The sequence below is a fragment of the Oncorhynchus keta genome, chromosome 23 (genome assembly GCF_023373465.1).
Source record: "Oncorhynchus keta strain PuntledgeMale-10-30-2019 chromosome 23, Oket_V2, whole genome shotgun sequence".
Taxonomy (NCBI): Eukaryota; Metazoa; Chordata; class Actinopteri; order Salmoniformes; family Salmonidae; genus Oncorhynchus; species Oncorhynchus keta.
The window spans coordinates 7,125,305-7,152,995 of NC_068443.1; the positions used below are offsets into that span (position 1 = coordinate 7,125,305).

Consider the following 27,691-nt stretch of genomic DNA (forward strand, 5'->3'; position numbering starts at 1 on the left):
ATACATCTAGAAATCACACACAATTTCTTCTAAATTGGGGTCGTTTGTAGGACGATTTGGGTCAAGGGAGGACGGTCAAGTTCTCATTTGGTTCTTGAGCTACAAAAGTTTAAGAACCACACGCTAGATCTGAAAGCATCGGAGAGGTAGAAGCAAAATGGGGAACATTTCCATTTAGTTATTAAACAGGGAACATTTCTATTTTCCGGATGGCCATTCAAAAGTTACATTCTACTCCAAACGTGACACCATGTTCATTTATATACGACATTTGTCTATGATAATGAGCTATAGCATCTCTCTATCCACGTACCTGGTTAATCTCATCCTGGGTGGCCTTGAGTGACTTGATGATGGAGTCTAACTGCATGCGTCCGGTCAGTAGGTTCTGCTCTAGCTGCTTCTCCTCCAACTGCAGTTTGTTCAGGTCAGACTTGGTACGACTCAGCTCAGTCTCCTGACTCTGCAGGTCAGACTCCTGACTGTGGATCTGGGTCTGTAAGGATGAGATCTGGACGGAGGGAGAAGAGGAATCCTATGTAAATAAGATGTGATAAGCGCTAGTGACGGCCTGTAAATGGGGACAATTGTTTCGGACATTCAGATAAGCCTCTATAAACTGGGGTTAGGGGTGGCACATATACCATATAACCGGGGTAACCAATGAAGATCCCCATTGAACAAACAGCTGACTGAAGATGGGACAGTTGAGTCTGTTTCTGCTGTAACATGGACGCTACAACGTCCTTAACTTTGTTACTCCTTGCTGAAACAAGCACGGTGTTGTAGCAAATGAGTCTTTGGATGCCTAGGCAACACCCCGCTCCCTGCAGAAGCAGCACATGCAGTCAGGAGTGGAGGAGAGGAGAATAAATAACTGGTACAACAAATGAATAATTGGCTAGTCGAAACGGTTATAACGGTGATCGCGATCATTTGGTTGACCAATAACCAGCATCCAAAATTCTATGGCCGTCACAGCCCTAACTGGGGACAGAGTTTTTCCTGTCTAGACCATAATCTTATGTGTGTTGCTGACTGACCAGGGTGGACTGATCCTGACACTTCAGGTGAACGTCTTTTAGCATGCCCTCCAGCTTGTTCCTCTGCTGGTCCATCTCCTCCAGCTGCTGCTGAGCATCCTGCTTCTGGGCCTCCAGGTCCTGCAGACCACCGCTCTCCTGGTCCAGGTCCTCCAGCATCTCCTGTTAAAATACATACAGTAATCAGACCAGACCACCGCTCCCCTGGTCCCCCTGCATCTCCTGTTAAAATACATGGAGTAATCAGACCAGACCACCGCTCCCCTGGTCCCCCTGCATCTCCTGTTAAAATACATGGAGTAATCAGACCAGACCACCGCTCCCCTGGTCCCCCTGCATCTCCTGTTAAAATACATACAGTAATCAGACCAGACCACCGCTCCCCTGGTCCCCCTGCATCTCCTGTTAAAATACATACAGTAATCAGACCAGACCACCGCTCCCCTGGCCCCCCTGCATCTCCTGTTAAAATACATACAGTAATCAGACCAGACCACCGCTCCCCAGGTCCCCCTGCATCTCCTGTTAAAATACATACAGTAATCAGACCAGACCACCGCTCCCCAGGCCCCCCTGCATCTCCTGTTAAAATACATACAGTAATCAGACCAGACCACCGCTCCCCTGGTCCCCCTGCATCTCCTGTTAAAATACATACAGTAATCAGACCAGACCACCGCTCCCCTGGTCCCCCTGCATCTCCTGTTAAAATACATACAGTAATCAGACCAGACCACCGCTCCCCAGGTCCCCCTGCATCTCCTGAGGAAATGGTGGAAGGGAAGGAGACCAGCGCAGACCTCAGCAATAGAGATATAGGCGCTTTCTCCATTTGTCTTTCCTTGATTCCTTGCATCCTCTCTCTCTCTCCTCACCTCCATCCCAAAAATAATTGGAAGTTTAGGTTTGAGGGGGGGTGGAGTCATATATTTTCATCCAATCTGTTTTGAGTAGTTGTGATTGAACAAGATGTGGAGTCCATGAGACACTTCAGGATGAGAGTTCCCTTCCCGTGGATTAGACCCATTAAGAACGATTCATCCATAAAATGGGTCCCTGACTCCCTGTGGGTCTCACCTGAATTTCCTTGTTCTTCTGTCTGATGGCTTCCTCTTTGTCCCTGATGTCCTGCTCCAGAGTATACTTCTCTCTGCAACACACACACACACACACACACACACACACACACACACACACACACACACACACACACAGGTAGGTGAGAAGGAGACCATGTCAAATTGTACGTTATTACCTCCCCCAAGTGCTAGTTGACTGTGCAGTGTCTGGGGGATCTGCGAGGTATGGATCGAGAAACACTGCCCTAGCCAATGCTAGACACAGAAACAAGGCCTTTGTGTCACCAGGTTACCTGAGTGTAAAAAGGTAAGAGTGCTGTAAAAGATAAGAGTGCTGAAGAGGCAGTATGAAGAGGACACGGTTTACAGAACACACATCAGGGAAACCCACAAGGCACGAGGATCAGTAGGGAAAACATAGCTTCCTATCCTCATCTCCTTGGCTGTGCTTCAGTCATTGGGCAAGGATTCTGTACACAACACATTTCTGTGAACAACAGACAATCAAAGTAGATTTAATCCAACGAAGAAGATCTCCCCCTGGCTGTTAAAAGAAATTTCAAACAAGATGTCCTCCAGTCGAGCAATAGAGGTTAGGGTTAGTGATCTAGGGTTAGAGTTCTAGGCTTAGAGTTCTAGGCTTAGAGTTCTAGGCTTAGAGTTCTAGGCTTAGAGTTCTAGGCTTAGAGTTCTAGGCTTAAAGTTCTAGGCTTAAAGTTCTAGGGTTAGAGTTCTAAGCGTAGAGTTCTAGGCTTAGAGTTCTAGGCTTAGAGTTCTAGGCTTAGAGTTCTAGGCTTAGAGTTCTAGGCTTAAAGTTCTAGGGTTAGTGTTCTGGGCTCAGTGTTCTAGGCTTAAAGTCCTAGGCTTAAAGTTCTAGGCTTAAAGTTCTAGGCTTAGTGTTCTGAGCTCAGTGTTCTGGGCTCAGTGTTCTAGGAGGGGCTCACCTCTGCAGCTGGGCGATTTCCTGACTGATGTCATCCAGCTCTTTGATGCCTGTCAGGTCAGCTGACTCTGTAGAACTGCTGCTGTCCTGGGGGGGGGCAGAGGATGAGGAAGAGAGGGGAGGGATGAACAGGGTGACAGAAGAGCGATAAGAGAAGGAAAGGTAAAAATGGGGTAGAGAGTGGGGTGTGGAGAAACAGAGGAGAGAAGAAGAAGAAGAGTAGGTCAGAGAGTTTCTGCTCTGAGGGAGAGAGAGGATCTCACTACTGCTGCATCACCACAACGTTAACACAGGAAGGAGCTCTGTCGCATGCTGGGTATGTAATACATAGGCAACGGTAGGCTTCGAGGGGACTCCTACGGTAGGTACACCTATAGCATCTCTTGGCAGTAGTACTGTAGACTACTTTATCCCTGACCTCAACCCAGGGTCTCTCGTTCACAGTCAGCCCACTGACAACCCTATCAGATCACAGCAAAATCACAATCTACTTGAACGGAGCAATAATCAACCACGAAGCATCGAAGCCGAACAAGCTGCATGCTATTAAGGAATGATAAGGATAGACGGAGGGTATTGTAGAAACCTACCAAACCTGGCCAACAACAAAATCTACTCCCTTCTAGACAACTTCCTGGACAAAATGTTTTCCTGCAATAGCGAAGGTGTAAACTTAGCAGTAGGAAGCCTGAACAATATATTTTACCTATCAGCTAACATATCATATTTAAATTCAGGCAGAAAACCTAAGACAACTAACATCAATGAGAAATGGTTTGATGTTGAATGTAAAAACCTAAGAAAAAGTGATCATTTAGTAAACTTAGAATCAGCTACTAAAGAACAGAACCCACTGGATTCTCTAATTACATTGGATGAAGTAAAGGATCAAACCCTACAACCTAAAACGGCCTGTGGTGTTGATGGTATCCTCAATGAAATTATCAAATATACAGACCACAAATTCAAATGGGCTATTCTTAAACTCCTCAACAACATTGACTGATTTGATCACCCCAATCCACAAAAGTGGAGACAATTTTGACCGCAATAATTACAGTGGAATAGGCGTCAGTCGTAACCTCAGAAAAATGCAACATTTACTCAGTAAAAACAACTTCCTGAGCAAATGACAAATTGGCTTCTAAAGCACGTATTCATCCTACACACCCCAACAAGTCTTATCGCGCTTTGTTGATTTCAAAATTTGGCATGAGGGTCTGCTATAAAAATTGATGGAAAGCGGTGTTGGGAGGGAAAGCATATAACATTATTAAATCAATGTACACAAATAACAAATGTGCAGTTAAAATGGGCAATTAAACATAGATCTATTTTCTCAGGGCCATGGGGTGAGACAGGGATGCAGCTTGAGCCCCACACTCTTCAACATATGATGAATGATGAATGAATTGGCGAGGGCACTACAACAGTCTGCAGCACCCGGCCTCACCCTACTAGAATCTAATGTCAAATATCTACTGTTTGCAGATGATCTGGTGCTTCTGTCCCCAACCAAGGAGGGCCTACAGCAGCACCTAGATCTTCTGCACATATTCTGTCAGACCTGGGCCCTGACAGTAAATCTCAGTAAGACCAACACAATGGTATTCCAAAATAGGTCCAGTAGCCAAGACAACAAATACAAATTATATCTAGACACTGTTGCCCTAGAGCACACAAAGAATTATTCCTACCTAGGCCTAAACATCAACACCAAAGGTAACTTCCACAAAGCTGTGAACGATCTAAGAGACAAGGCAAGAAGGGCCTTCTACGCCATCAAAATGAACATAAAACATCACAATTAGGATCTGGCTAAAATAATTCAATCAGTTATCGAACCTATGGTTGTGAGGTCTGGGGTCCACTCACCAACCAAGAAGTCACAAAATGGGGCAAACACCCAATTGAGGTTCTGCATGCAGAATTCCGCAAAAATATACTTTGTGTACAATGCAAAATCCTGAACAATCCAGGCATAGCAGAATGAGGACTATAGCCACTAGTTATCAACATCCAGAAAATAACTGCTAAATTCTACAACCACCTAAAAAGGAAGCGATGCCCACACATTCCACCACAAAGCCATCACCTACAGAGAGCTCAACCTATAGAAGAGTCCCCTCAGCCTGCTGGTTCTGGGGCTCTGTTCACAAACACAAACAGACCCCACAGAGCCCGAGGACAGAAACACAATTAGATCCAACCAAATTATGAGAAAGCGAAAAGATAATTGCTTGACACACTGGAAAGAAATCAACCAAAAAACAGAGCAAAACTAGAATGCTATTTGGCCCTAAACAGAGAGTATACAGTGGCAGAATACCTGACCACTGTGACTGACCCAAAATTAAGAAAAATCTTGACCATGCACAGACTCCGTGAGCATAGTATTGCTATTGAGAAAGGCCACCATAGGCAGACCTGGCTCTCAAGAGAAGACAGGCAATGTGCAGACTGCCCACAAAATGAGGTGGAAACTGAGCTACACTTCCTAACCACCTGCCAAATGTATGACCACATTAGAGAGACATATTTTTCACAGATCACACAGATCCACAAAGAATACGAAAACAAATCAAACATTGATAAATTCCCATATCTGTTAGGCTACATACCGCAGTGTGAAATCACAGTTGTGTGATTTGTGGGCCGTTGCCATGAGAAAAGGGTCAAAAAGTGGAGCACAAACATTGCAAATAAAACCTATATTTATCCGATTATTTATTTCCAACTACTTGCACATTGTTACAACACTGTACATAGCCAATAATATAACATTTGAAACATCTATAAACTTTTGTGAGTGTAATGTTCACTAATGTTTCCCTTGTTTGTCTATTCCATTTGCTTTGGCAATGTAAACATGTTTCCCATGCCAATAAAGCCCTTTGAACTGAGAGAGAGAAAGAGAAAGATTCCACAGTGAACTGGATCAGACAGTGGTGTTATCACTCTAGACCACCAGAAGGTGGCAGTGTTTGCCTTGAAAACAGTAACATTCTGAGGTGAGGCTGGAAATACTAGAATGCATTCATCCCTTCCTTGGCATTGGTAATACATAAACAATAGGTCATGACACACCACAGGAAATACATCTGTACAAATATTGTGCTTTACACTGTGACACAAAGGACAGTAAAACACCACGACAGTAACACAACACCAGACAGTAACACAACACCAGACAGTAACACAACACAACACCAGACAGTAACACAACACCAGACAGTAACACAACACAACACCAGACAGTAACACAACACAGTAACAAGACACAACACCAGACAGTAACACAACACAGTAACAAGACACAACACCAGACAGTAACGCAACACAACACCAGACAGTAACGCAACACAACACCAGACAGTAACACAACACCAGACAGTAACACAACACAGTAACAAGACACAACACCAGACAGTAACACAACACAGTAACACAACACCAGACAGTAACACAACACCAGACAGTAACACAACACAGTAACACAACACAGTAACACGACACCACACCAGACAGTAACACGACACCACACCAGACAGTAACACGACACAATACCAGACAGTAACACGACACCACACCAGACAGTAACACGACACAATACCAGACAGTAACACGACACCACACCAGACAGTAACACGACACCACACCAGACAGTAACACGACACCACACCAGACAGTAACACGACACAATACCAGACAGTAACACGACACCACACCAGACAGTAACACGACACAACACCAGACAGTAACATGACACCACACCAGACAGTAACACGACACCACACCACAGTAACACGACACAATACCACACAGTAACATGACACAACACCAGACAGTAACACGACACAACACCAGACAGTAACATGACACCACACCAGACAGTAACACGACACAACACCAGACAGTAACATGACACCACACCAGACAGTAACACGACACAACACCAGACAGTAACACGACACAACACCAGACAGTAACACACACCAGACAGTAACACAACACCAGACAGTAACACGACACAACACCAGACAGTACACACCGACACAACACCAGACAGTAACACGACACCACACCAGACAGTAACAGTACACAACACCAGACAGTTTGACAACACCAGACAGTAACACACACCAGACAGTAAAGACACCAGGCAGACAGTAACACGACACAATGGACAGTAACATGACACCACACCAGACAGTAAGACGACATGAAACCAGACAGTAACAGGACCAGACAGTAACAGACACCACACCAGACAGTGAGACACAATACCAGACAGTATCACACAACACCAGACAGTGGCAGACACCACACAGGGGGACACCACACCAGACAGAGGGACACAACACCAGACAGTAAGGTGAGGAACCAGACAGTGACACAACACAGTGACTTACAAGAACAGACAACACCAGACAGTATCACGACACGGGGGAGAGGGTCTGGGGAGGGGGAGACAGTAACACGACACAACACCAGACAGTGAGGAGTGACTTACAAGACAGAGAGTTTGAAATGCAGTACAGTAAAGCTAAAGATAGGAGGCGCTGGGGAGATGGGAGAGGGTGCAGAGAGAGGGATGAAGACATGAAAGTGGAGAGGAGAGGAACTAGGGGTTGGTGAGGAAGGGTAGAAGTATCAACAGGAGGGCAGTGGCAGTCCTCTCAGAGGGGGGGTATCATTTCGGGGAGAGGGTACAAGGAGGGGGAGAAGGTGAGGAACTAGGGGTGAGGGAGTGACTTACAAGAACAGAGGTGGTGGTCCTCTCAGAGGGGGGTATCATTTCGGGGGAGAGGGTCTGGGGAGGGGGAGAGGTGAGGAACTAGGGATGAGGGAGTGACTTACAAGAACAGAGGTGGTGGTCCTCTCAGAGGGGGGTATCATTTCGGGGGAGAGGGTCTGGGGAGGGGGAGAAGGTGAGGAACTAGGGGTGAGGGAGTGACTTACAAGAACAGAGGTGGTGGTCCTCTCAGAGGGGGGTATCATTTCGGGGGAGAGGGTCTGGGGAGGGGAGAATGGTGAGGAACTAGGGGTGAGGGAGTGACTTACAAGAACAGAGGTGGTGGTCCTCTCAGAGGGGGGTATCATTTCGGGGGAGAGGGTCTGGGGAGGGGGAGATGGTGAGGAACTAGGGGTGAGGGAGTGACTTACAAGAACAGAGGTGGTGGTCCTCTCAGAGGGGGGTATCATTTCGGGGGAGAGGGTCTGGGGAGGGGGAGAAGGTGAGGAACTAGGGGTGAGGGAGTGACTTACAAGAACAGAGGTGGTGGTCCTCTCAGAGGGGGGTATCATTTCGGGGGAGAGGGTCTGGGGAGGGGGAGAAGGTGAGGAACTAGGGGTGAGGGAGTGACTTACAAGAACAGAGGTGGTGGTCCTCTCAGAGGGGGGTATCATTTCGGGGGAGAGGGTCTGGGGAGGGTCCAATCCGGTGATGACTTTCTGGTGGATCAGCCACATGGCCAAAGAGAACTGCTCTCTGGACAGCTTTCCTGTCTGCTTGGTGTCAGCCAGACCCCTAGGAACAAAATACATTACATTTAGGGTTTGCTAAATTACTGTCACTTGTTTAAATTTTGCTGCTTTTCCCCTAAATTCTGGTTGCAGAAATGCAGGTTTTGTGCTTATTCCTTCTTGATTACAGCAATGTCCCAACCGGGATTTCCAAAAAAAACAGGGAATTTGGGGAAAGTTAAAAGATAATTTTGCTACTCTCATTACATTGTAGTCAAGTTAACAGGTACTGTGTATTCTAATCCAGAGTAATTTAACATAATTGCATTCACATTCAGCAGGAAAGAAAATGACATATCACGATCACTGCAAGTAACATGTTGTTACCGTGTACTGTACTGGTCCAACAAGACAATGCCCAATATGTCACTGTATGATCGGCCAATGAAAATAGTTTCTCGTTTTTGCCAAAACATTTTATGATGAGATACATCTGTTATTACACACCGAGTGTACAAAACATCTAGAACACCTTCTTAACATTGAGTTGCGCCCCCCTTGCCCTCAGAACAGGCTCATTTGTCTGGGCATGGACTCTACAAGGTGTCAAAAGCATTACACAGGGATGCTGACCCATGTTGACTCCAATGCTTCCCACAGTTGTGTCAAGTTGGCTGGATGTCCTTTAGGTGGTGGAACATTCTTGATACACACAGGAAACTGTTGACCATTAAAGAAAAACAGCAGCGTTGCAGTTCTTGACACAAACCAGTGCGCCTGGTACCTACTACCATACTACTACCATACTACTACCATACTACTACCATACTACTACCATACTACTACCATACCCCATTCAAAGGCACTTAAATATGTTGTCTTGTCCATTCACCCTCTAAAATGGCCCACCTACACAATCCATGTCTCAATTGTCTCAAGGCTTAATAAATCCTCCCCTTAATCTCCACTGATTGAAGTTGATTTAATAACATACAGTGGAGAGAACAAGTATTTGATACACTGCTGATTTTGCAGGTTTTCCTACTTACAAAGCATGTAGAGGTCTGTAATTTTTTATCATAGGTACTGTGGTGGTAGACAGATACGAACAATACAGATTAAAACTCTCTAGGTAGATAGAGTATCTCATGATAAGCTGTAGACCACACTACCTCAGGCAAGCAAAACCTCAAGACTTCCTTAGTTATTGTGCCCCAGCTGTTGTTTATACAGTGGGGAGAACAAGTATTTGTAAACCTGCAAAATCGGCAGTGTTTCCTGCAAATTAATTACTTAAAAATCATACAATGTCATTTTCTGGATTTTTGTTTTAGATTCTGTCTCTCACAGTTGAAGTGTACCTATGATAGAAATTACAGACCTCTACATGCTTTGTAAGTAGGAAAACCTGCAAAATCAGCAGTGTATCAAATACTTGTTCTCCCCACTGTTCATTAATAAGGGATCATAGCTTTCACCTGGATTCACCTGGTCAGTTTATGTCATGGAAAGAGCCAAACGTGCTCCTAATGTTTTGTGCACTCAGTGTGTTTGTAAGGTGTTAAATGAACAATATGTAAGTCTAAGGTGCAGGCCATTCTGTCTCTCACCAGATCTGTGCCAGCATGGTCTTAGAAAGGTTGGACAGCATAAAGATCTCCATGACTTCCCCTCCGGTGACAAGACCGTCCATGTCTGTGTCTGTGTTCAGGAAGATGTCATTATAACGTCCTCTGTCTGCCATCGGGACCACCCAGTTCACTACCGCAGGTGGCTAGCACACAGGAGAGAGGACAGGACTATCAACCCAGTGCAATACCGCAGGTGGCTAGCACACATGAGAGAGGACAGGAGAGAGGACAGGACTATCAACCCAGTTCACTACTGCAGGTGGCTAGCACACAGGAGAGAGGACAGGAGAGAGGACAGGACTATCAACCCAGTTCACTACTGCAGGTGACTAGCACACAGGAGAGAGGACAGGAGAGAGGACAGGACTATCAACCCAGTTCACTACTGCAGGTGGCTAGCACACAGGAGAGAGGACAGAACTATCAACCCAGTTCACTACTGCAGGTGACTAGCACACAGGAGAGAGGACAGGAGAGAGGACAGGACTATCAACCCAGTTCACTACTGCAGGTGGCTAGCACACAGGAGAGAGGACAGGAGAGAGGACAGGACTATCAACCCAGTTCACTACTGCAGGTGGCTAGCACACAGGAGAGAGGACAGGAGAGAGGACAGGAGAGAGGACAGGACTATCAACCCAGTTCACTACTGCAGGTGGCTAGCACACAGGGAGAGGACAGGAGAGAGGACAGAACTATCAGTTCACTACCAGGTTCACTACCCAGTTCACTACTGCAGGTGACTAGCACACAGGAGAGAGGACAGGAGAGAGGACAGAACTATCAACCCAGTTCACTACCAGGTTCACTACTCAACCCAGTTCACTACTGCAGGTGACTAGCACACACAGGAGAGAGGACAGGAGAGAGGACAGGACTATCAACCCAGTTCACTACTGCAGGTGGCTAGCACACAGGAGAGAGGACAGAGAGAGGACAGGACTATCAACCCAGTTCACTACTGCAGGTGACTAGCACACAGGACAGGAGAGAGGACAGGACTATCAACCCAGTTCACTACTGCAGCTAGCACACAGGACAGGAGAGAGGACAGGACTATCAACCCAGTTCACTACTGCAGGTGGCTAGCACACAGGAGAGAGGACAGGAGAGAGGACAGGACTATCAACCCAGTTCACTACTGCAGGTGACTAGCACACAGGAGAGAGGACAGGAGAGAGGACAGAACTATCAACCCAGTTCACTACTGCAGGTGGCTAGCACACAGGAGAGAGGACAGGAGAGAGGACAGGACTATCAACCCAGTTCACTACTGCAGGTGGCTAGCACACAGGAGAGAGGACAGGAGAGAGGACAGGACTATCAACCCAGTTCACTACTGCAGGTGGCTAGCACACAGGAGAGAGGACAGGAGAGAGGACAGAACTATCAACCCAGTTCACTACCTCAGCTGACTAGCACACAGGAGAGAGGACAGGAGAGAGGACAGAAAAACAGGACCGGAGAAAAGGAGATACAATCTTTGGACAGAATCCTAATCCTAACTACAGTATGTGTGCACATCTTGCCTTTTCAGAAATCATGCATTCATGTCAATCAATGGGCATTAAACACTCTTTGATGGTATGCTTATGTGCTCAAATTAAGGAGTGTAGCTTTAAAGCGGGGACACTATGTCCTATGGTTGTTCACATGCCTTCTTAAAAGTGTCATGTTTTTGTGTCTGAGGTTACACATTGTGGGTGTGGCATCGTTTCCCTTTCAATGAAACCTGTTCCTCTTAATCATCAGACAAATTCCTTACAAACAGATGACTAAGAAAATAACCACTCAGGGATCGAAGACAATTCAGAGAATGTTGCCAAACAAGTCTAGGTTTAGTTAGGGTTTATGACAGATGAACCAGTGGGTGAAGAGTTAGGGTTTATGACAGATGAACCAGTAGGTGAAGAGTTGGGGTTTATGACAGATGAACCAGTGGGTGAAGAGTTAGGGTTTATGACAGATGAACCAGTAGGTGAAGAGTTGGGGTTTATGACAGATGAACCAGTGGGTGAAGAGGGGTTTATGACAGATGAACCAGTGGGTGAAGAGTTAGGGTTTATGACAGATGAACCAGTAGGTGAAGAGTTAGGGTTTATGACAGATGAACCAGTGGGTGAAGAGTTGGGGTTTATGACAGATGAACCAGTGGGTGAAGAGTTTATGACAGATGAACCATCCCAGTGGGTGAAGAGTTGGGGTTTATGACAGATGAATCATCCCAGTGGGTGAAGAGTTGGGGTTTATGACAGATGAACCATTCCAGTGGGTGAAGAGTTGGGGTTTATGACAGATGAACCATCCCAGTGGGTGAAGAGTTAGGGTTTATGACAGATGAACCAGTGGGTGAAGAGTTAGGGTTTATGACAGATGAACCATCCCAGTGGGTGAAGAGTTGGGGTTTATGACAGATGAACCAGTGGGTGAAGAGAGCTGAACCATCCCAGTGGGTGAAGAGTTAGGGTTTATGACAGATGAACCAGTGGGTGAAGGTTGGGGAGATGAACCAGTTGGGGTTTATGACAGATGAACCAGTGAAGGTGAAGAACCAGTTGAAGGGTTTATGACAGATGAACCATCCCAGTAGGTGAAGAGTTGAAGAGGGGTTTATGACAGATGAACCAGTAGGTGAAGAGTTGGGGTTTATGACAGATGAACCAGTAGGTGAAGAGTTGGGGTTTATGACAGATGAACCAGTAGGTGAAGAGTTGGGGTTTATGACAGATGAACCAGTAGGTGAAGAGTTGGGGTTTATGACAGATGAACCAGTAGGTGAAGAGTTAGGGTTTATGACAGATGAACCAGTAGGTGAAGAGTTTATGACAGATGAACCAGTAGGTGAAGAGTTTATGACAGATGAACCAGTAGGTGAAGAGTTGGGGTTTATGACAGATGAACCAGTAGGTGAAGAGTTGGGGTTTATGACAGATGAACCAGTAGGTGAAGAGTTAGGGTTTATGACAGATGAACCAGTAGGTGAAGAGTTAGGGTTTATGACAGATGAACCAGTGGGTGAAGAGTTGGGGTTTATGACAGATGAACCAGTGGGTGAAGAGTTGGGGTTTATGACAGATGAACCAGTAGGTGAAGAGTTTATGACAGATGAACCAATAGGTGAAGAGTTGGGGTTTATGACAGATGAACCAGTAGGTGAAGAGTTGGGGTTTATGACAGATGAACCAGTGGGTGAAGAGTTTATGACAGATGAACCAGGTAGGTGAAGAACCAGTAGGTGAAGAGTTGAGGTTTATGACAGATGAACCAGTGGGTGAAGAGTTTATGACAGATGAACCATCCCAGTGGGTGAAGAGTTGGGGTTTATGACAGATGAACCAGTAGGTGAAGAGTTGAGGTTTATGACAGATGAACCAGTAGGTGAAGAGTTGGGGTTTATGACAGATGAACCAGTGGGTGAAGAGTTTATGACAGATGAACCAATAGGTGAAGAGTTGGGGTTTATGACAGATGAACCAGTAGGTGAAGAGTTGGGGTTTATGACAGATGAACCAGTAGGTGAAGAGTTAGGGTTTATGACAGATGAACCAGTAGGTGAAGAGTTAGGGTTTATGACAGATGAACCAGTAGGTGAAGAGTTAGGGTTTATGACAGATGAACCAGTAGGTGAAGAGTTGGGGTTTATGACAGATGAACCAGTAGGTGAAGAGTTAGGGTTTATGACAGATGAACCAGTAGGTGAAGAGTTGGGGTTTATGACAGATGAACCAGTAGGTGAAGAGTTGGGGTTTATGACAGATGAACCAGTGGGTGAAGAGTTGGGGTTTATGACAGATGAACCAGTGGGTGAAGGGTTGGGGTTTATGACAGATGAACCAGTAGGTGAAGAGTTGGGGTTTATGACAGATGAACCAGTAGGTGAAGAGTTGGGGTTTATGACAGATGAACCAGTAGGTGAAGAGTTTATGACAGATGAACCAATAGGTGAAGAGTTTATGACAGATGAACCAGTAGGTGAAGAGTTGGGGTTTATGACAGATGAACCAGTAGGTGAAGAGTTAGGGTTTATGACAGATGAACCAGTGGGTGAAGAGTTGGGGTTTATGACAGATGAACCAGTGGGTGAAGAGTTAGGGTTTATGACAGATGAACCAGTGGGTGAAGAGTTGGGGTTTATGACAGATGAACCAGTGGGTGAAGAGTTTATGACAGATGAACCATCCCAGTGGGTGAAGAGTTGGGGTTTATGACAGATGAACCAGTAGGTGAAGAGTTGGGGTTTATGACAGATGAACCAGTGGGTGAAGAGTTGGGGTTTATGACAGATGAACCAGTGGGTGAAGAGTTTATGACAGATGAACCATCCCAGTGGGTGAAGAGTTGGGGTTTATGACAGATGAACCAGTGGGTGAAGAGTTGGGGTTTATGACAGATGAACATCCCAGTGGGTGAAGAGTTGGGGTTTATGACAGATGAACCAGTGGGTGAAGAGTTGGGGTTTATGACAGATGAACCAGTAGGTGAAGAGTTGGGGTTTATGACAGATGAACCAGTGGGTGAAGAGTTTATGACAGATGAACCAGTAGGTGAAGAGTTGGGGTTTATGACAGATGAACCAGTAGGTGAAGAGTTAGGGTTTATGACAGATGAACCATCCCAGTGGGTGAAGAGTTGGGGTTTATGACAGATGAACCAGTGGGTGAAGAGTTGGGGTTTATGACAGATGAACCATTCCAGTGGGTGAAGAGTTGGGGTTTATGACAGATGAACCAGTAGGTGAAGAGTTGGGGTTTATGACAGATGAACCAGTGGGTGAAGAGTTTATGACAGATGAACCAGTAGGTGAAGAGTTGGGGTTTATGACAGATGAACCAGTAGGTGAAGAGTTGAGGTTTATGACAGATGAACCAGTGGGTGAAGAGTTTATGACAGATGAACCATTCCAGTGGGTGAAGAGTTAGGGTTTATGACAGATGAACCAGTGGGTGAAGAGTTGGGGTTTATGACAGATGAACCATCCCAGTGGGTGAAGAGTTGGGGTTTATGACAGATGAACCAGTGGGTGAAGAGTTAGGGTTTATGACAGATGAACCAGTAGGTGAAGAGTTAGGGTTTATGACAGATGAACCATCCCAGTGGGTGAAGAGTTGGGGTTTATGACAGATGAACCATCCCAGTGGGTGAAGAGTTAGGGTTTATGACAGATGAACCAGTGGGTGAAGAGTTGGGGTTTATGACAGATGAACCAGTGGGTGAAGAGTTAGGGTTTATGACAGATGAACCAGTGGGTGAAGAGTTAGGGTTTATGACAGATGAACCATCCCAGTGGGTGAAGAGTTGGGGTTTATGACAGATGAACCAGTAGGTGAAGAGTTTATGACAGATGAACCATTCCAGTGGGTGAAGAGTTAGGGTTTATGACAGATGAACCAGTAGGTGAAGAGTTAGGGTTTATGACAGATGAACCAGTAGGTGAAGAGTTGGGGTTTATGACAGATGAACCATCCCAGTGGGTGAAGAGTTAGGGTTTATGACAGATGAACCAGTGGGTGAAGAGTTTATGACAGATGAACCATTCCAGTGGGTGAAGAGTTAGGGTTTATGACAGATGAACCAGTGGGTGAAGAGTTGGGGTTTATGACAGATGAACCAGTGGGTGAAGAGTTGGGGTTTATGACAGATGAACCATCCCAGTGGGTGAAGAGTTAGGGTTTATGACAGATGAACCAGTAGGTGAAGAGTTAGGGTTTATGACAGATGAACCATCCCAGTGGGTGAAGAGTTGGGGTTTATGACAGATGAACCATCCCAGTGGGTGAAGAGTTGGGGTTTATGACAGATGAACCATCCCAGTGGGTGAAGAGTTAGGGTTTATGACAGATGAACCAGTGGGTGAAGAGTTAGGGTTTATGACAGATGAACCATTCCAGTGGGTGAAGAGTTAGGGTTTATGACAGATGAACCAGTGGGTGAAGAGTTAGGGTTTATGACAGATGAACCATCCCAGTGGGTGAAGAGTTGGGGTTTATGACAGATGAACCAGTGGGTGAAGAGTTTATGACAGATGAACCATCCCAGTGGGTATAGGAGGTAGAGGAAATGCAGGTTGGTATATAGCTGCTGTAACCCTTAACAGACTTCTCAGGAACAGGGAGGAAGACTGAACGACGTCCTGGCTTTACTAAGAAAAGCACAGCCGCCTCTTACACTTCCTGAGATTCGTTACCTACCCCGCTGACAGTCCAAGGATGAACCCTAATGCCTTCTCAATGTGCTAGTCAAATAATTAGAGGGAATCAAGGACCGTCTGCAATAACATTAAAGGAGAAAATCGTAAAATCTCACAACCGCATAGGGTTCTCGTCAAAAAGAGTGCACTACATAGGGATTAGGGAATAGTGTGTCATTTGTGACACAGATGGGACAGTGTAACAGCATTTCGACCCATTCACCAGGCAGGGTGTGGATTGATACTGTACTCTGTACTGTACCGTACCTGTGAGGGGGCTTTGAACGAAGGTTTAGGAGAGAGACTGCCAGCGCTGTTGATGGAGGTGATGCTTCTGTGAGCTGGGGTGGAGTGTAAGGTGTCTTTGAGAGGAGGAGAGTTTGCTGTCCGAGACAGACCAGACAAGCCAGGCAGAGCCGCTACAGCGCCGGGCAGGGGAGGAGAGCTGGCTGTCCGAGACAGACCAGACAGGCCTGCGAGGGCAGACAAGGGAGGCAGGACGGAGACGGCGCCAGGCAGAGCCCCCGCAGACTTCTTCCTCTTGGATGGAGGGATGAGGGAGGAGGGCAGGACGGAAGGGACAGGCTCCTTCTCCATAGCCCTGTACACCAGGTGCATGGCCTGGAGGGGAAAGGAGAAAACAGTTATACCCCATTTATACCTTGCGTAGGTGTGTCTTAGTGATTGGATTGTCATGAAAGGATGACGAAAACCACATGTTAATGCAAGGTGTAACCAGGCTAATTGGAGTCTTAACTCCATGAGCTCTCTCCTCCAATCAACTTACCACTGAAAACTCCTCTCTGTCCAAGTGTCCATCTTTATCCACGTCACCGAGGTCCCAAATCTACAGAACAGAATATAAAAAAAATATGACCAAACTGTCACAATATCTGTTATAGCTAACTTCTTAGTATACAGGAACAGTGGGGTAGGGGCTAGGGGATAGGAGCTAGGGTAGGGGCTAGGGGGTAGGGGATGTGGGGTAGGGGATGTGGGGTAGGGGCTAGGGGGTAGGGGATGTGGGGTAGGGGCTAGGGGATAGGAGCTAGGGTAGGGGCTAGGGGGTAGGGGATGTGGGGTAGGGGCTAGGGGGTAGGGGGATGGGGGTAGGGGCTAGGGGTGTGGTAGGGGGGGATAGGAGCAGGGTAGGGGCTAGGAGCTAGGGTAGGGGCTAGGGGTGGGGTAGGGGATAGGGGTAGGGGATAGGGGGTAGGGGTGGGGTAGGGGCTAGGGGGTAGGGGGTGGGGGCTAGGGATTAGGGGCTAGGGTAGGGGCTAGGGGGTAGGGCGTGGGGTAGGGGGTAGGGGTAGGGCCTAGGGGGTGGGGTAGGGGCCGGGGGTAGGGCGTGGGGTAGGGGGTAGGGCGTGGGGTAGGGGGTAGGGGTAGGGCCTAGGGGGTGGGGTAGGGGCGGGGGTAGGGCGTGGGGTAGGGGGTAGGGGCTAGGGGTTAGGGGCTAGGGTAGGGGCTAGGGGTAGGGCCTAGGGGGTGGGGTAGGGGCCGGGGGTAGGGCGTGGGGTAGGGGGTAGGGATTGTTTTTGGACAGAACCTTGTCATGTGCTTACCCTTCCTAACACATCCATGGGTAGTTTGGAGTTGATCAGGACAGGTTTGACTTGGTCTCCAGACAAAAGACCGTTGACTGGTAGAAGACTTTCAAAGATGCCATCAAACTTCCTTTTTTCATCAGACTGGAGGAAAGGCAAGACAGGGAGAGAGAGAGACAGGGAGAGAGAGAGACAGGGAGAGAGAGAGACAGGGAGAGAGACAGAGGGAAAGAGAGACAGGGAGAGAAAGAGGAAGAGAGAGAGAGACAGGGAGAGAGAGAGACATGGGAGAGAGAGAGACAAGGAAAGAGAGAAAGAGATGACTTCAAAAATGATTCATACCCCTGGACTTATACCACATTTTTATTGTGTTAGAGCCTGAATTTAAAATGGATTCAATTGAGAATTTGTGTTACTGGCCTACACATAATATCACATAATGCCAAAATTGAGTCATGTTTTTACCATTTCTTTGCAAATTAATTAAAACTGAAAAGCTGAAATGTCTCGAGTCCATAAGTATTCAACCCCCTTGTTATGGCAAGCCTAACTAAATACATTCAGGAGTAGAAATGTGCTTAACGAGTCACATAATAAGTTGCATGGACTCACTCTGTGTGCAATAATAGTGTTCGCAAGTGTTGTTGTAAAGTTTTTTTGGGACATGACGAAAAGATGAAAACATGCTAATAATAGTTAAACAGTCAACTAGAGGGTACACGATATGTTTTGAATTGGCTACCAAGCTATTAGTCTGTTCCCTATCATATTTTATAGGCTAGTTCCACCTGCTGCTGTAAATGGACTCTTCCTTGAACAACTGCTCACTTGTCTCACAAACACGCAGGTGATGAGCGCCAAATGACACTCCGATCCTAGCTGATACGTTTGATTTCTTTTTGATCAATAAAGTATTTTAAAACTGTGCCTAAATAAATTACATTAACAGAAATTAATTTCCATTACTTTTTTGATTTCATACATTTCCAGGTATGGAAAACACAATTTTTTTTAAATCCATGAATTATCCAGGATTTTCATGACTGTAAAACCTGCTTCAGTCTGCTTTCCACCAGATACTGGGAGTTGAATTCACCTTTCAGCAGGACAATAACCTAAAACACAAGGCCAAATCTACACTGGAGTTGCTTACCAAGAAGACAGTGGACAGTTTTGACTTAAATCTGCCTGAAAATCTATGGAAAGACTTGAAAATGGTTGTCTAGCAATGATAGACATCCAATTTGACAGAGCATGAAGAATTTAGAAAAGAATACTGGGCAAGATGTTTACAATGCAGGTGTGCAAACCTCTTACAGACTTACCCAGACTGACTCACAGCTGTAATCGCTGCCAAAAGTGATTGATTCTAAGACGTATTGACTCAGGTGTGTGAATACTTACAGTGTACGTAAATGAGATATTTCTATATTTAATTTTCAAAAAAAAAAAATGAAAAACATGTTTTCATTTTGTCATCATTACCCGGCTAGCTGGCTAATCCATTTTGTCATCATTACCCGGCTAGCTGGCTAATCCATTTTGTCATCATTACCCGGCTAGCTGGCTAATCCATTTTGTCATCATTACCCGGCTAGCTGGCTAATCCATTTTGTCATCATTACCCGGCTAGCTGGCTAATCCATTTTGTCATCATTACCCGGCTAGCTGGCTAATCCATTTTGTCATCATTACCTGGCTAGCTGGCTAATCCATTTTGTCATTTGTCATCATTTTGTCATCATTACCCGGCTAGCTGGCTAATCCATTTTGTCATCATTACCCCCTGGCTAATCCATTTTGCTAGCTGGCTAATCCATTTTGTCATCATTACCCTGCTAGCTGGCTAATCCATTTTGTCATCATTACCCTGCTAGCTGGCTTTTTGTCATCATTACCCGGCTAGCTGGCTAATCCATTTTGTCATCATTACCTGGCTAGCGGGCTAATCCATTTTGTCATCATTACCTGGCTAGCTGGCTAATCCATTTTGTCATCATTACCTGGCTAGCTGGCTAATCCATTTTGTCATCATTACCCGGCTAGCGGGCTAATCCATTTTGTCATCATTACCCGGCTAGCTGGCTAATCCATTTTGTCATCCTTACCCAGCTAGCTGGCTAATCCATTTTGTCATCATTACCTGGCTAGCGGGCTAATCCATTTTGAATTCAGGCTATAACACAACAAAATGTGGAATAAGGATACTTACCTATTGTTCACCTAATACCTTTTTTGCACTATAGGTTAGAGCCTGTAAGTAAGCATTTCACTGTAAGGTCTACCTACACTTGTTGTATTCGGCGCACGTGACAAATAGACTTTGATTTGATTTGAATGCTTTCTGAAGGCACAGCATATCTATCATTGATTCATTCATTTCTACGTACAACAGGTATGAATGCTCACCCTTACAGCCCAGTGGGAATCAGATGAAGGTGTACTCAGCGATGTGCTGAGCAACGGAGTATTTGTGTCTCTCTGCAACAATACAAAAACAACTTTAGATTGTTTCAATAAAGACCACGTCATGTCATGTTCATTTCAGGTCATCGCAAGCTGGACATGGAGTTTGAAGAGCCACATATTGGGGTGAAAAAAATATAAAAATATACTTGTATTGTATTCCTTAAATGGCTCTGGGAATTTTCAACAAGTGTTGTCATTTTATATATATATTTTTTAAATCATGGAATTTAATGAGCAGAGTCACACTGATATGACGCCTGAGATTACCCCAATGAAGATAAGATCAACAGAGGGGTATCAACACCAGCTAAATTTAATAAACAACCAGAAATAACTGTTGATTTTCTGATACATTAAGAAAGATAAACTTAGACATGTGTTTTTTGGTTGTTGAGTCAATTGGACCATTCCTATTTAAAACTTAACCTGCTAAAACAAAGTTATTTTCAGATTATTTAGGCAGGTTAGCTAGATAACTTATTCATCTTGTGTTCATTGCTGAAATGATTGAGAAGATCAAGTGCATGTTTCTACTTTTGTTTTAAAACATAATAATACACACGATACTACAAAACACACGTTCCCTACGAGGACCATATAGTTGGTGCTAAGTAAGTAAAGTATCACTCACAAACTTGGGTGCTGCTAGAGTCTGATTGAGGTTGTTGAGACTGATGTCGTTGCCACCCTGAGCTGAGGCCACCAACCTCAACGCTACAAAGAAACCCTGGGAAGGTCAGAGGATCTGGTCAGTGGTTCATGTGGGAAATCATTCATTATTTGGTAGTAAGAAGTAATAGAGGTTCGTTTTATTTACCCGTTTGTCCAAGAAACCCTTCCTTTCTGGATCGGCCAAATCCCAGATCTGAAAATTGTCAAATAATATGGTGTAACTATATGTAGTCTTGGATATGAAGTGTGCAGTTTACTGAGAGTGTGTGTGTGTGTGTGTGTGTGTGTGTGTGTGTGTGTGTGTGTGTGTGTGTGTGTGTGTGTGTGTGTGTGTGTGTGTGTGTGTGTGTGCGTCTGCTACTCACTTTTCCTAAGGTACTGTCTGAAAGGCCTGATTTCTTCAGGAACTGAGCAGCATCTGCAGCTCCTACTGTCCCAGTGTCTCCCAGATCCACCTTCAATGGGGGAACGGAAAGGAGGTAATGTAATCAGCTGGTTGTGCTTCTGTATACAGTCACTCTGCTCATTAGCCCTGTATACAGCCACTCTGCAACATTAGCCCTGTATACAGCCACTCTGCAACATTAGCCCTGTATACAGCCACTCTGCAACATTAGCCCTGTATACAGCCACTCTGCTCATTACCCCTGTATACAGCCACTCTGCTCATTAGCCCTGTATACAGCCACTCTGCTCATTAGCCCTGTATACAGCCACTCTGCTCATTAGCCCTGTATACAGCCACTCTGCTCATTAGCCCTGTATACAGCCACACTGCAACATTAGCCCTGTATTCAGCCACTCTGCTCATTAGCCCTGTATACAGCCACTCTGCTCATTAGCCTTGTATACAGCCACTCTGCTCATTAGCCCTGTATACAGCCACTCTGCTCATTAGCCCTGTATACAGCCACTCTGCTCATTAGCCCTGTATACAGCCACTCTGCTCATTATCCCTGTATACAGCCACTCTGCTCATTAGCCCTGTATACAGCCACTCTGCTCATTAGCCCTGTATACAGCCACTCTGCTCATTAGCCCTGTATACAGCCACTCTGCTCATTAGCCCTGTATACAGGCACTCTGCTCATTAGCCCTGTATACAGCCACTCTGCTCATTAGCCCTGTATACAGCCACTCTGCTCATTAGCCCTGTATACAGCCACACTGCAACATTAGCCCTGTCTACAGCCACTCTGCTCATTAGCCCTGTATACAGCCACTCTGCTCATTAGCCCTGTATACAGCCACTCTGCTCATTAGCCCTGTATACAGCCACCCTGCAACATTAGCCCTGTCTACAGCCACTCTGCTCATTAGCCCTGTATACAGACACTCTGCTCATTAGCCCTGTATACAGCCACTCTGCTCATTAGCCCTGTATACAGCCACTCTGCTCATTAGCCCTGTATACAGACACTCTGCTCATTAGCCCTGTATACAGCCACTCTGCAACATTACCCCTGTATACAGCCACTCTGCAACATTAGCCCTGTATACAGCCACTCTGCAACATTAGCCCTGTATACAGCCACTCTGCTCATTAGCCCTGTATACAGCCACTCTGCTCATTAGCCCTGTATACAGCCACTCTGCTCATTAGCCCTGTATACAGCCACTCTGCTCATTAGCCCTGTATACAGCCACTCTGCTCATTAGCCCTGTATACAGCCACACTGCAACATTAGCCCTGTCTACAGCCACTCTGCTCATTAGCCCTGTATACAGACACTCTGCTCATTAGCCCTGTATACAGACACTCTGCTCATTAGCCCTGTATACAGACACTCTGCTCATTAGCCCTGTATACAGCCACACTGCAACATTAGCCCTGTATTCAGCCACTCTGCTCATTAGCCCTGTATTCAGCCACTCTGCTCATTAGCCCTGTATACAGCCACTCTGCTCATTAGCCCTGTATACAGCCACTCTGCAACATTAGCCCTGTATACAGCCACTCTGCTCATTAGCCCTGTCTACAGCCACTCTGCTCATTAGCCCTGTATACAGCCACTCTGCTCATTAGCCCTGTATACAGCCACTCTGCTCATTAGCCCTGTATACAGCCACTCTGCTCATTAGCCCTGTATTCAGTCACTCTGCTCATTAGCCCTGTATACAGCCACTCTGCTCATTAGCCCTGTATACAGACACTCTGCTCATTAGCCCTGTATACAGCCACTCTGCAACATTAGCCCTGTATACAGCCACTCTGCTCATTAGCCCTGTCTACAGCCACTCTGCTCATTAGCCCTGTATACAGCCAGCAACATTAGCCCTGTATACAGCCACTCTGCTCATTAGCCCTGTATACAGCCACTCTGCTCATTAGCCCTGTATACAGCCACTCTGCTCATTAGCCCTGTATACAGCCACTCTGCTCATTAGCCCTGTATACAGCCACTCTGCTCATTAGCCCTGTATACAGCCACTCTGCTCATTAGCCCTGTATTCAGTCACTCTGCTCATTAGCCCTGTATACAGCCACTCTGCTCATTAGCCCTGTATACAGACACTCTGCTCATTAGCCCTGTATACAGCCACTCTGCAACATTAGCCCTGTATACAGCCACTCTGCTCATTAGCCCTGTCTACAGCCACTCTGCTCATTAGCCCTGTATACAGCCAGCAACATTAGCCCTGTATACAGCCACTCTGCTCATTAGCCCTGTATACAGCCACTCTGCTCATTAGCCCTGTATACAGCCACTCTGCTCATTAGCCCTGTATACAGCCACTCTGCTCATTAGCCCTGTATACAGCCACTCTGCTCATTAGCCCTGTATACAGCCACTCTGCTCATTAGCCCTGTATACAGCCACTCTGCTCATTAGCCCTGTATACAGCCACTCTGCTCATTAGCCCTGTATACAGCCACTCTGCTCATTAGCCCTGTATTCAGTCACTCTGCTCATTAGCCCTGTATTCAGTCACTCTGCTCATTACCCCTGTATACAGCCACTCTGCTCATTAGCCCTGTATACAGCCACTCTGCTCATTAGCCCTGTATACAGCCACTCTGCTCATTAGCCCTGTATACAGCCACTCTGCTCATTAGCCCTGTATACAGCCACTCTGCTCATTAGCCCTGTATACAGCCACTCTGCAACATTAGCCCTGTATACAGCCACTCTGCTCATTAGCCCTGTATACAGCCACTCTGCTCATTAGCCCTGTATACAGCCACTCTGCTCATTAGCCCTGTATACAGCCACTCTGCTCATTAGCCCTGTATACAGCCACTCTGCTCATTAGCCCTGTATACAGACACTCTGCTCATTAGCCCTGTATACAGCCACTCTGCTCATTAGCCCTGTATACAGCCACTCTGCTCATTAGCCCTGTATACAGCCACTCTGCTCATTAGCCCTGTATACAGCCACTCTGCTCATTAGCCCTGTATACAGCCACTCTGCTCATTAGCCCTGTATACAGCCACTCTGCTCATTAGCCCTGTATACAGCCACTCTGCTCATTAGCCCTGTATACAGCCACTCTGCTCATTAGCCCTGTATACAGCCACTCTGCTCATTAGCCCTGTATACAGCCACTCTGCTCATTAGCCCTGTATACAGCCACTCTGCAACATTGAAACTGCAACACTTATTGGGTATAAAAGTTTCAACATTGGGATCCCTAACGTTAACAAAAAAATCCCTAACCGAAAAACCATGTATTTTACCCCCACTTAATTATAAATCACAGTTCAGTTATAACAATACATTATTTTCTGTGTTATAGCCAATAGGCTGGAAAGGCCTGGGGAAGTTGTGCAATTCAAATACAACCAGAGAGAAAGAGTCAAAACGGAAACTACTTGGTGAATTTGCAACGCATGACAAAACACTGCAAGATGAAGATTACCAAAACATATGAGCACGCTTCTACCTCTCTCTCCCTGGCCTGCCTGCTCGCTAATGAAGCAAGTGTGTTCAGTCTTCGGTCTGTTGTGTGTATAGTATAAAAGCCTATTCACCGCACCGATGTCTTAGAGGGGTAACCTACTCTTAGTTTTGGTCTCATATGAAATTACAGTAGCCTGTATCGATTACGCTTTTCAGACGTATTGGGATGTGGCCCCTTGAAAGCGTCTCCGCTACTGCATGTTTGATTGTCTGTGAGGGTAGGCTACACTACGGGTTTTCAAACGCCGACACGAAACATTGTCTGGTGATATGAACGGACGTTTTACTTGTCTGTAAAGGAATGTCGCTTCTGAAGTGGGACTCAAATCCATCACTCGGCAATCAGAACCGTCAACCAAACAATATCGAGCTGCGGCGCTGCAAAGGTACAGACCTGATGCGGCACTGTTTTTTTAATTGTCTGAAAAGTTATCAATCGTCGATATCGACATGTTATACTGTAGCTGCGTTCTGTCTGTAAAGGGTTACGGTAGATATTACTTCATTAATCAGCCCTTGCGGTCATACATATGTAATAGCGACATTATTCTGCATTGTAAATTGATGTGGAATTGTATGATGTTTTCTTATCGTTTTAACGGAAAACCGATTTATTAAAAATGGCCGTTTAAACCTTAAGCGAGATTGTCCATTTGTCACATCCCTAATTGGAACTGCAATGTAATGCATTGTAGAAGGAAGGAGCAGAGTGGCTGTAGCTTATGTAGAGACATAGCAAATAAATTGACATTTTAGGTGTAACAAACAAAACATAAATGGCACAAATTATCATTCATTCACCTGTCTGTAGTAGACTTCGTAAACTGGGTTTCCGCTCGATAACTGCAGAGAAATCAAGAAACGTCAGGGGAGATGTAGTTTTTTTTTTAAATGTAATAGCACGTTTACTTACACATTTTGGTCTACTTTACATTCAACACATTTTGGGAAGACTTGAAAGATGTAACCTATGTTGTCACAGGTGAAGTTACAGCGAATCAACAGTATCTAAATCTGTGTCACTGTCAGTATGAAGTGGTTTCAAGGCTGCCATGACTCTTAAGTCGAGCAACCCACATTACTTGTAATAATGATGAGCAAGTCAACAGCCATAATAAACAGTGTGAACAGTGACGATTAGGAAGATAAAGAAGGAAATTACAGCTGAGCTAACAAACACTGGAGCTAACAGCTAACAGCTCAACTTTTGGTGACTTGGCTGCAAGCTAACTTCAAATAAGACTCGTAGCTAATTGTTTGACAGTGACAGTATTACTGACACAACTACGATAGTAAAACATTGATTGTCAATGTGATTCATGATATTAGGAAAACATAGCTACAGCTAGATAGCAATCATTTAGCTACACGAACTGAGCTACATTGTCGGCTCCCTTCCTGTTGCTGGCGAAAATGCTAACAGCTAGCTAGATAGCTAACAAGGGTACATGCATCAATCTTTGACTTCTCGGCTAGTGGTTACCATATAATTCAATCACTTTCGAGATGTGTGAATAACTAGCTCATGTACACCATTTAACCATAGCAAAAACAACTGGAAAGTACGTATTTGGAGTTACCTGGGTGAGAGTCATGAGCGCCGCCATATTTCCTGCTGTGTCGAGAGCGCGCACACCCTTGAAGCTACGACGCGCCTCACCACTGACAGCTCGGCATTGTTTACATCAGTGGTGTGGAGGAGCATGAATGCATGGGGAGGGAAAACTTGTTATTTTCAGTAACACCGAATAAAAGAAAACAATTGAATAGAACTAGCTACACCCTTTTCCATTGTTCACCCTTCTATTCAGTGCCAAGCCTAGGACAAAAAGGCTACTCAACAGTTTTTACGCCCAAGCGATAAGACTCCTGAACAGGTAACCAAATGGGTACCCAGACTATTTGCATTGTGTTCCCCCATCCCTATTTTACGCTGCTGCTACTCTCTGTTGATCTTATATGCATAGTCACTTTAACTATACATTAATGTACATACTACCTCAATTGGCCCGAACAACCAGTGGTCCCGCACATTGGCTAACTGGGCTATCTGCATTGTGTCCCAGTCAAGTTGGATCACTTATTGCCGAGCCATTTAGCTAATTTACTGTGCTTGTTATTCAACAGGCGCACTATTTTTCTAATTTATTGTCTGTCTTTATTACCGTTTTTTTTTCTTCATTTTATTGCTTTGGTACTATTTTCACAAGTATGTGGAGAATTTTAGTAGTAAAGAACTACAAAACTACAAACTGGTAACACTTGTAACGCAGCTAGTCATACATATTGTGCCTTTCATTGTGCATTAATTTTGTTTGTAGGCATCTTTCACCACACAACCATTCAAAATATACGTTAACTGTGAAATATAATGAGTACATTGGTTTAATCATAAAAACACAAAATAATTATATTGTTTCAATGTAGTTATTTTAACAACCAGTTCATCCAATAGCAAAACATTTACGATACATGTTTCAAAATTGCCCTTTGAATGTATTATGCGACAGTACATTACAGTGTTTTCACATGAGACAACACACTTGCAGTACCCATTAAAATTGACTGTACATCAAATGTCTATAATTTCCATCCCATGTGTGATCAAATGTGTGATGATTGAAGACATCTTTCACAATGTAATCACAATGTGAAATCGCAATAAATATCCTCATTGTTCATGCAACTGGGGGAAAACTTTTGGCATGGTGAATTCAAGCCTGACATACTGTAGGTCTGGATGTAAATC

The 27,691-nt window shown here is 45.3% G+C and overlaps 1 protein-coding gene across 2 annotated transcripts in view; it reads right to left on the reverse strand.

The window, feature by feature from the left end:
• The window catches only part of LOC118371510 (epidermal growth factor receptor substrate 15-like 1), a 73,680-nt gene extending 46,984 nt beyond the window's left edge, over window positions 1–26,696 (reverse strand). For both annotated transcript variants that reach the window (XM_052476072.1, XM_052476073.1), the window contains exons 1-15: window positions 26,523–26,696; window positions 25,744–25,785; window positions 21,403–21,492; window positions 21,183–21,230; window positions 20,997–21,092; window positions 20,306–20,377; window positions 17,915–18,040; window positions 17,137–17,196; window positions 16,617–16,970; window positions 10,142–10,305; window positions 8,436–8,595; window positions 3,067–3,152; window positions 2,121–2,193; window positions 1,044–1,205; window positions 314–511 (exon numbers count right to left, since the gene is read on the reverse strand). In XM_052476072.1, the coding sequence (XP_052332032.1) occupies window positions 314–511; window positions 1,044–1,205; window positions 2,121–2,193; window positions 3,067–3,152; window positions 8,436–8,595; window positions 10,142–10,305; window positions 16,617–16,970; window positions 17,137–17,196; window positions 17,915–18,040; window positions 20,306–20,377; window positions 20,997–21,092; window positions 21,183–21,230; window positions 21,403–21,492; window positions 25,744–25,785; window positions 26,523–26,549 (1,758 nt within the window). In that variant the 5' untranslated portion in view covers window positions 26,550–26,696. The remainder of the gene's footprint in view (window positions 1–313; window positions 512–1,043; window positions 1,206–2,120; window positions 2,194–3,066; window positions 3,153–8,435; window positions 8,596–10,141; window positions 10,306–16,616; window positions 16,971–17,136; window positions 17,197–17,914; window positions 18,041–20,305; window positions 20,378–20,996; window positions 21,093–21,182; window positions 21,231–21,402; window positions 21,493–25,743; window positions 25,786–26,522) is intronic.
• Window positions 26,697–27,691: the final 995 nt, after the last annotated feature.